The sequence below is a fragment of the Coregonus lavaretus genome (genome assembly GCF_964263955.1).
Source record: "Coregonus lavaretus genome assembly, chromosome: 18".
NCBI classification, from domain to species: domain Eukaryota; kingdom Metazoa; phylum Chordata; class Actinopteri; order Salmoniformes; family Salmonidae; genus Coregonus; species Coregonus lavaretus.
The window spans coordinates 35,773,037-35,783,711 of NC_140005.1; the positions used below are offsets into that span (position 1 = coordinate 35,773,037).

General features: G+C 42.4%; 1 protein-coding gene across 1 annotated transcript in view; it reads right to left on the reverse strand.

Annotated features, from left to right (window-relative positions):
• The window catches only part of LOC311145428 (uncharacterized protein), a 38,950-nt gene extending 29,477 nt beyond the window's left edge, over nucleotides 1-9,473 (reverse strand). Inside the window, exons 1-2 of the mRNA XM_084181665.1 lie at nucleotides 9,354-9,473; nucleotides 63-2,200 (exon numbers count right to left, since the gene is read on the reverse strand). Of these exons, the coding sequence (XP_084037791.1) occupies nucleotides 63-2,128 (2,066 nt within the window). The 5' untranslated portion in view covers nucleotides 2,129-2,200; nucleotides 9,354-9,473. The remainder of the gene's footprint in view (nucleotides 1-62; nucleotides 2,201-9,353) is intronic.
• Nucleotides 9,474-10,675: the final 1,202 nt, after the last annotated feature.

Sequence of the window (10,675 nt, forward strand, 5' to 3'; positions counted from 1 at the left end):
CAGTGCATTTTAAAGTAAAAAGTAAAGTGCTAACATGTAGCTTACTGAACATGAGAACTTACCAGGAACTTTGATCAGTCGACTCTTTGTTGCAGACTGACTTTTCACTGTCTGCAACTGTAGCAGTATGAGCATCGGAGCTGGTGAGTCCTTGATCTGCTACTGAAGTCTTTAGGAAGTTGCGTTTTCCGCGCAAAGACTTTCGGGTATTTTTCACAGGCTTGCGCACCTTGGGAGATATGGTTTCATCTTTCTTCATCTTGGAGGGACTTGATTTCTTGCGAGAGCTGGGTGCATTATCTTTAACCCTTGAATTGTCAGATTCTCCAAGTGTAACATTTTGAGCATGAGAGCTGAGGAGTCCTTGATCTACCGCTAAAGTGTCTTTAGAGTTGAGTCTTGCCATCAAAAACCTCAGATTACTTCTAAGAGGGTTGAATTCCTTCTGAGATGTGGTTTCTACTTTTTTCAACTCATTGGAGGGACTTGATCTCAACTTTGGAGTGCAGGAGCTGGGTTCATTAGCGTTGACCCAGGACTTGTCACTGTCAGCACGTGTAACATTTTTAGTATCTGCACTGAGGACTCCTTTATCTAGTGCTGACATGTCTTTAGAGTTGCGTTTTGCCATCAAAGACTTCAGGTTATTCAGGCTTTTCACAGGCTTGAGTTCATAGTTAGATTTGGTGTCTTCTTTTTTCGACTCATTTAAGGGACTTATTTTGACCCCAGACTTGTTACTGTCTGCAAGCATAACATTTTGAGTATCGGAAGTGAGAAGTCCTTGACCTACTGCAGAAGTATCTTTAGAGTTGCGTTTTGCCATCAAAGACTTAAGATTATTCAGGCTTTTCGCAGACTTGAGCTCATTGGGAGACTGGCTGGGGTCTTTCTTCATCTCATTGGAGGGACTAGATTTCAGCCTGGAGCTGGGTCCATCAATGTTGACCTCAGATTTGTCACCATCTGCAAGGGTGACATTTTGAGCATTTGAATTGAGGAGTCCTTGATCTACTGCTGAAGTGTCTTTAGAGTTACGTTTTGCCATCAAAGACTTCAGGCCACTGAGGCCTTTCACAGACTTGAGCTCATTGGGAGATCTGGTTTCACTGTCTGTAAGTGTAACATTTTGAGCATCAGCGCTGCAGAGTCCTTTATCTACTGCTGAAGTGTCTTTACAGCTGTGTTTTGCCGCCATCAAAGATTTCAGGCCATTCAAGCCTTTCATAGGCTTGAGTTCATTGGGAGATCTGGTTTCATTCTTCTTCGAATCATTGGAGGGACTCGTTTTCAGCTTTAGAGCCCAAGAGGGTCCACTTGCAAAAGGGTTGAAGTCCGCTTTAAACTGAGACATGCGTAAGTTCTGGTAGGCTGTTACAGCAAAGAACTCAGTCTGGGGAAAGGTGAAGGTTATTACGTCAGGCCCATTGAGCTGAATATCCTCTGTAGCCATTTCAGCTGAGACCACATGGAGGTGCGGTAAGTATCGGTGCATTGGGTGCAAAATGACATTGCCCTCCTGGTCCATGGTGTTGTCAGTGAGCTTAAGCTTGTAGAATGAAACTGGGTTCTGCATCCATTGGTGACCAGAAGCTGGAGAGTCTGGGTGGATGAAGATCTGTCTCAGCACATGGGCTTCTGCCTTTCCACTCATTTGCCAGTTTTTCCCAGTCCACTTGTAACGTTTGTTGTCCATTGGGTTGATATCCATGAGCAGATTGTACTTCTGGAAGGGATCCAAACCAGAGATGCGAAAGCGGCAATAAGGGAACATTCTCCGGCCTTGTTTGGTTAGTATCATCTCGGTTTTGCATCTGAAGAACTCATTCCACATATTGTTGTTGTCCAACATCACCTTGATACCTCTGCAGGTGCTCTCCGGTGGTAAATTATCTGGTTGGTTATTAGACCTGACAGCGGAGTTCAATGTAAGACCAACACCCATTACAGAGCCTGGAGTGTATGTTGCTGCAATATTTGCTTCCTCGTTGGCTACAACTGCACTTGCTTGCCCTGTTTTTAGGGCACCAAATAGGTCAGGGGGAGAGGCAGTCGAGTGCAGTGCCATGGGCGCAGCTGCCCCCTCCTCACGAAGCACCATTATTCTCTTCTTCTTGTTGGCGGCCATGAACTTGTCACGGTCTTTTTCGAGGGCAGAACGCCCTCTTACATCTGTCTGTCGAGATCTTCATTCTGCATCCTAAAACAATAATAAAGCGATATTTAGCATGATAAAGATATGATCATGAATATCTGACATCAAAAGGCCAATCCACATTAAAATTAAAAGAGGAAACTAATTGAGTTAGCAAGCTATTACCAACTCTCTAGCTAGCCAAATCATTTCATACTGCTACCTTACATTGACAGATCTCTAGAGTATTCTGGCATGCTAGCTGTTATCATAGACATCCAGTCATTGCACTAATGCTAGTTAGAGCTGGCTGGCAAAACTATAACTTCCTTCATAATGGATGCAGAGACATAAAAATTGTATCCAAGAGTCCATCTGAAAAGGGCTTCATTGCCAAAATCCCAAAGTATCCATTTAAGCTTTGAGAGGAACTATAACATTCTTCAGGGCAGAAAGGAAGTTCGGCCCCGAGGGCTGGGCGATATGGCCTAAAAATCATATTGCTATTTTATTTTTTACTTATGGGCGATTCACAATATACAGTGCCTCCGGAAAGTACTCAGACCCCTTGATTTTTAGTGATAGTGCATGTCAGAGCAAAAACCAAGCCATGAGGTCGAAGGAATTGTCTGTAGAGCTCCGAGACAGGATTGTGTCGAGGCACAGATCTGGGGAAGGGTACCAAAACATGTGTGCATCATTCAGGGTCCCCAAGAACACAGTGGCCTCCATTATTCTTAAATGGAAGAAGTTTGGAACCACCAAGACTCGTCCTAGAGCTGGCCGCCCAGCCAAACTGAGCAGTCGGGGGAGAAGGGCCTTGGTCAGGGAGGTGACCAAGAACCCGATGGTTACTCTGACAGAGCTCTAGAGTTCCTCTGTGGAGATGGGAGAACCTTCCAGAAGGACAACCATCTCTGCAGCACTCCACCAATCAGTCCTTTATGGTAGAGTGGCCAGATGGAAGCCACTCCTCAGTAAAAGGCACATGACAGCTTGCTTGGAGTTTGCCAAAAGGCACCTAAAGACTCTGACCATGAGAGACAAGATTCTCTGGTCTGATGAAACCAAGATTGAACTCTTTGGCCTGAATGCCAAGCGTCACGTCTGGAGGAAACCTGGCACCATCCCTACAGTGAAGCATGGTGGTGGCAGCATCATGCTGTGGGGATGTTTTTCAGGGGCAGGGACTGGGAGACTAGCCAGTATTCGAGGCAAAGATGAACAGAGCAAAGTAAAGAGAGATCCTTGATGAAAGCCTGCTCCAGATTGCTCAGGACCTCAGACTGGGGCGAAGGTTCACCTTCCAACAGGACAACGACCCTAAGCACACAGCCAAGAGAACGCAGGAGTGGCTTCGGGACAAGTCTCTGAATGTCCTTGAGTGGCCCAACCAGAGCCCAGACTTGAACCCGATCAAACATCTCTGAAGAGACCTGAAAATAGCTGTGCAGCAACGCTACCCATCCAAATCAAATCAAATTGTATTTGCCACATGCGCCGAATACAACAGGTGTAGACCTTACAGTGAAATGCTTACTTACAAGCCCTTAACCAACAATGCAGTTAAGAAAAATAAGTGTTAAGTAACAAATTGATAAGTTCAAATTAAAAAATAATTAAAGAGCAGCAGTAAAATAAAATAACAGCAGGAACGCGATATACAGGGGGTACCGGTACAGAGTCAATGTGCGGGGGCACAGGTTAGTCGAGGTAATATGTACGTGTGTAGAGTTAAAGTAACTATGCATAGATAACAGAGTAGCAGCAGCGTAAAAGAGGGGGTGGGGTGGGGGGACAATGCAAATAGTCTGGGTAGCCATGATTAGCTGTTCAGGAGTCTAATGGCTTGGGGGTGGAAGCTGTTAAGAAGCCTTTTGGACCTAGACTTGGCGCTCCGATACCGATTGCCGAGCGGTAGCAGAGAGAACAGTGTATGACTAGGGTGGCTGGAGTCTGACAATTTTGAGGGCCTTCCTCTGACACCGCCTGGTATAGAGGTCCTGGATGGCAGGAAGCTTGGCCCCAGTGATGTACTGGGCCGTACGCACCACCCTCTGTAGTGTCTTGCGGTCGGAGGCCGAGCAGTTGACATAACAGGCGGTGATGCAACCAGTCAGGATGCTTTCGATGGTGCAGCTGTATAACTTTTTGAAGATCTGAGGACCCATGCCAAATCTTTTCAGTCTCCTGAAGGGGATTAGGCTTTGTCGTGCCCACTTCACGACTGTCTTGGTGTGTTTGGACCATGATAGTTTGTTGGTGATGTGGACACCAAGGAACTTGAAGCCCTCAACCTGTTCCACTACAGCCCCGTTGATGAGAATGGGGGTGTGCTCAGTCCTCTTTTTTTCCCCTGTAGTCCACAATCATCTCCTTTGTCTTGATCACGTTGAGGGAGAGGTTGTTATCCTGGCACCACACGGTCAGGTCTCTGACCTCCTCCCTATAGGCTGTCTCATCATTGTCGATGATCAGGCCTACCATTGTTGTGTCGTCGGCAAACTTAATGATTACATTTACATTTTACATTGTAGTCATTTAGCAGACGCTCTTATCCAGAGCAACTTACAGTTAGTGAGTGCATAAATTTTTTCATACTGGCCCCCCGTGGGAATCGAACCCACAACCCTGGCGTTGCAAGCGCCATGCTCTACCAACTGAGCTACACGATGGTGTTGGAGTCGTGCCTGACCATGCAGTCATGGGTGAACAGGGAGTACAGGAGGGGACTGAGCACGCACCCCTGAGGGGCCACCGTGTTGAGGATCAGCGTGGCAGATGTGTTGTTACCTACCCTTACCACCTGGGGGCAGCCCGTCAGGAAGTCCAGGATCCAGTTGCAGAGGGAGGTGTTTAGTCCCAGGGTCCTCAGCTTAGTGATGAGCTCTGAGGGCACTATGGTGTTGAACGCTGAGCTTTAGTCAATGAATAGCATTCTCACGTAGGTGTTCCTCTTGTCCAGGTGGGAAAGGGCAGTGTGGAGTGCAATAGAGATTGCATCATCTGTGGATCTGTTGGGGCGGTATGTAAATTGGAGTGGGTCTAGGGTTTCTGGGATAATGGTGTTGATGTGAGCCATGACCAGCCTTCCAAAGCACTTCATGGCTACAGATGTGAGTGCTATGGGTTTGAGAGGATCTGCAGAGAGAAATGAGAGAAACTCCCCAAACACAGGTGTGCCAAGCTTGTAGCGTCATACCCAAGAAGACTCAAGGCTGTAATCGCTGTCAAAGGTGCTTCAACAAAGTACTGAGTAAAGGGTCTGAATACTTATGTAAATGTCATATTTCAGTTTTTGATTTTTTATAAATTAGCAAACAATTCTGAGGGATCAGCCAATACATTATGGGGTATTGTGTGTAGATTGATGATGGGGTGAAAAAAACAATTTTTATCAATTTTAGAATAAGGCTGTAACCTAACAAAAGGTTGAAAAAGTCAAAGGATCTGAATACTTTCCGAAGGCACTGTATATCTACATTTTTGAAATGTTTTCTCTAAATAAGCATTGTTGTACAATTAAAGACCAAATACACTGTATTTCAAAACAGACAGCAATAATCTAATGAATCCAGGGCTTGTGAAGTTATACCTAGGATAAATATAAGCATTCCACAACCATAAGACCCACTAATAATATAATTATTTCATAAAAATAGTTAAACTTGCTTTCTTTTTGCAATAATAACTGATCTGGCTTTCAAGTCTGTCTACGAAAATGCCCTTTTTGTTACAAATTTAACTAAAACCACATATGCATAATGCACATTCACTAAAAATGACTCAGTTCTTGTAGCAGGCATTAGGTTATAGAAAATTAACACAGGTCTCATCAACAACCTCTCAAGCCCACGTGCTAGCGATTAGCCAGCTAAACTTTACATTACATTTTAGTCATTTAGCAGACGCTCTTATCCAGAGCGACTTACAGTTATATTTCAAGTTTAGCTAAATTTGATCTATTTGCTAGCTAACAGTGTTCTGTCTCCAACTGTTTGAAAAGCATGTTAGCCTGTCCACTTTGTTCATATGTTGAAATCAAGTGGCCTTATATAATTGTGTTTTATGCTTATTGCACATTTATAAAACACAGACTAGACAGCTAGTGTAACAGTCTGACTAAAATGCTGCTAACGGTACGTGTTACCAATGCCGCGCGCGACAATCTCTGCATTCATTTTCCAGAATCAATGTTCATTGATACTGTCGTTTTAGTAGTGTATGCACTGCACGCAATTTGAGTAGTTGAGACATAAACAAGGTATCGTTTGAAAAGTTAACTTCTCCTCTATTACAGTAAAATAATGTCTCAATGTGTTTGTGTCCATATTACCGATTATTTTGGACCAAAACTCAAATGTTGTCCTCTCTAGCTCAGCTGGTAGAGCACGGCGCTTGTAACGCCAAGGTAGTGGGTTCGATCCCCGGGACCACCCATTCACAAAAATGTATGCACGCATGACTGTAAGTCGCTTTGGATAAAAGCGTCTGCTAAATGGCATATTATTATTATTATTAAATGCAAATAGCGAGTTGAAACCGCTTGCCAGAGAGGAAGACGTGATCTCTCAACTTTGTTGGTGTGAGAAGCAGGGGGAGGGGCTTGGTGTTTTCGTAAACCATAGATGAAGAGACAAAGCGAGAGGTTTTACTCTCGCTAAAATCTGTCCAAAAGAAGGCCAATGCGTTTCTTTGGGCCTGCCTTCCCGGCATTGGGACGACTCCCCCCATTGTTAGGGCGGAGACGTACATCTCGTCATTATATAGAGGAGACGAGCCCCAAAATACATGAGAACAAGCGGACATAAACGCACATAAAAACGAAAAATAACAAAAACCTTGATTCTTGCGATACAGACATTTGGAATATCGCGCAAAAACATTAATTCCAATTAATTCGATATATCGCCCAGCCCTATCGGCCCCTTAACTGTGCTAAGGCTATTTTGGTAAATTATTAGAACGGTTAAAAACATTTAAAAAATAAACAATTCAACCGTTGAGAAATGACACTTTTACATGCATTTCTCAAAACATTTACTTACTTTGGAAATATGACAAATTATGACTACTAGGATAAATTACAACACAACATAGTATGACAATGCATAAATCATAGATATTTGGACATTATGCAACTAAGAATAAATACAAACCAAAATGTATCGATAGATAATGAACAATAAAGTTAAACACAAAAAAAGAAACACATCACAAAAGAACTGTAGATCAGTCTAGTAATTTAATCATCAAAACAATAACACATGAACATGCATTTGATTAAACCCCCAGTTTACTCCTGATAGCTAAGGAAATTGAAATTGTTCATGTGTAAATGTAGGCCTATTATTGAAGTAGCCTAGGCAGCCGATAGTGGGCGCTAGATCTGCACTATCATCTAGGATTGATGTGCCCAGCCCGTAATACACTCGTGTCCCCCATGGACCAGCTCATAAATAAAGCATCTTCTATTCATGGTGCTAAGTAGTACAAAGGCATAATTTTCCTCCTTAACTAGCTTTAATGGTGGGCAGTCTGTAAAAACATGGGAAAATGTGTACTGTACACAGAGATGGATAGAGAAAGCATCCCTATATAGTTCCCATTATGGCATGTGAGCGCACGAGCAGAGCCATTGAGGCGATCTCCATTTTGAAATGGTAATTTTTCTTCACAGTTGGCTGATCACTCCTGATTACTCGGTTGGACATGACTCTGAGGGATCAGCCAATGAAGTTCGAAGTCCCACCCAGTTGACTACATTAAAATGGTGGAAGCCCTCAATGGCTCTGCCCATGCTAAAACGGCCTTATGGCCTCTATAAGTCAAACTCTATCCATCTCTGTGGTACCGTCTTAAAAGAGATTCTCCTGTACTTTAATACTTTTTAGCCAGTAGTTCTGAAAGTAACACTCACGAGCCAAAAGTAGTCCCCAAATATTGTGTACTACATCACATATATGCAGATATGTGCACCACGTCATTGAGTGCGCTCTCTCTGCTGTGTCCACTGAGCGGTTGGGCCCACCATGCAACGTCATTGGATAACACTGGTTAGGCCTCTTGCTAGCTGTCACTCAAATGTGGAAAATTTAGGGAAAATGGCATGGTACAACTTCAAGAAAACAGCCGCTTTCAAATTATGTATTTTGTTGCTTTTTGAGGTAAAACAGTAATTCTGCTCATAGATTATGCATATATGTACACACTGACACGTCCAGCCCAAAGCGGGAGGTTTCAAAAATACTTTGTCGCCAAAGTACCAGAGGACATCTTTAATAAAACACAATTTTCCACCACCATTTTCAGACATCATAGGATGTTACACACCCTTGGCTGAACGTCCGAATATCCTAAAATGGTGTTGGAAATGTGTGTTTTATTAAGACAGTACACATATGAATGAAGGATGCTTTATGTACGAGCAATTCTAGACCATAGTGCAGCTCCAGCGCCCTCCATGGCTGCCTAGGCTATTATTGAACATAATTTAACCTCCCTCACGTTGCCTGAAAAATAAGAGAAAATCATATTCTTCACAGGAAATTTGATGTTGACGTAACAATGTTTTTGATCGAAAATGGACACACTAACAAACATGTCGTCGACTTAAGTGTACTTACTTGAATAATTCGTTTTTAAGTCAAGTTATGAAATAGCAGCCAACTGTAGGGTACTTGAACCTTCTAATGTTATAATGAACGTTTGATAGGACATCTCTTAAGAATGACTACCATATACATATGCTACCGACACCAAGCTTGTCCATTTCTGAAAAACAGCGATAATATCGTGAAATCAAAGACCTCACGGTGGCCATTTTGCATTACCATACAAGACAACACAGGTAAACAAACATGATGCCGGCGTACCGTAATCGCATACATTGTGGTGTTTGTTGACAACACCAAGTTGTGGCACGAATGGTATGTCCTCTATCCTTTACTTATAAATGGATTGAAATCTTTCTCTGCAATGGCCTCGATGCCATGCTCTGCGACGACTAAAAACGTGGCTTGGGCCTGAAAGGCCTAAGCACGAAAGCTTTGCCAACAACACACCAGCGCGTGCACAACACGATCGAATTCAATGGCGCCTGATTCCTAATTCAACATGGTGGCCACATCCTCAGACTAGAAAGAGAAGACTTGGAGCTTGCAATGGCAATTTAGTCTTTCTCGACAGGATCATGTGTTTTACTAAGGACATGGATTACCTTTTGCAGATTTGAATGGATCAACATATGCGATGGTAGTCGTCGATTCCTTGTATAATCCCTTCCTTTTTCTCAATTGAAAGCATAATATACTGTACCTCGCATCTCCAAACTGGAGGAATCATGCGTGCTGTAGAACGACGTCACAGCTCCGCGGACGCACGTTCACGTCTTACTGCGCAGACTCAGCGCTTTTGTATCACATGATTCAAAACCGAGGGAGAAAATGCATGCTGAGGTGGTACGGAACGCTGCCATGGGGAGGTTTGAAACTCCCCGCTTTATGGTAGGGGGCCCTTCAACAAAGACAGAACGGTTGGGGTATAAATATAATCTAAATTGAACACGTCTATATGGCGACTGTATACGTAACGACAGACAAAATTCGTGGGCATTCTTATTCGGGGGAAGCTACATGTGCTAGCCAACCAGCTCTAACCAGATTGAAATGGTCAATGCACGAATTTACCTGCGATTTCACTGTAATTAAATTTCAACTCGGTGTTATCAAATCAAATGTTATTGGTCACATACACATATTTAGCAATTGTTGTTGCGGGTGTAGCGAAATGCTTGTGTTCCTAGCTCCAACAGTGCAGTACTATCTAACAATTCACAACAATACACAAATCTAAAACTAAAAAACGAAATATATTAAATCAAATCAAACTATTTGTCACATGCGCCGAATACAACAGGTATTACTAATACAATTACCTTACTATGAAATGCTTACTTACAAGCCTTTAACCAACAATGCAGTTCAAGAAAGAGTTAAGAAAATATTTACCAAATAAACTGAAGTAAAAAATAATAAAAAGTAACACAATAAAATAACAATAACGAGGCTATATACAGGGGGTACTTGAAAGTACTACTTAAGTCGTTTTTTTGGGGTATCTGTACTTTATTTTACTATCTATATTTTTGACTACTTTTACTTTTACTTCACTACATTCTTAAAGAAAATATTGTACTTTTTACTCCATACATTTTCCCTGACATTCAAAAGTACTCATTACATTTAGAATGCAATTCACACACTTATCAAGAGAACATCCCTGGTCATCTCTACTGCCTCTGATCTGACGGACTCACTAAACACAAACGCTTCGTATGTAAATTATGTCTGAGTGTTGGAGTGTGCCCCTAGCTATCTGTACATTTAAAAAAACATACATTGTGCCGTCTGGTTTGCTTAATATAAGGAATTTGAAATGATTTATACTTTTACTTTTGATACTTAAGTATATTTTACTAATTACATTTACTTTTGACACTCAAGTATATTTAAAACCAAATACTTTTACTCAAGTAGTTAT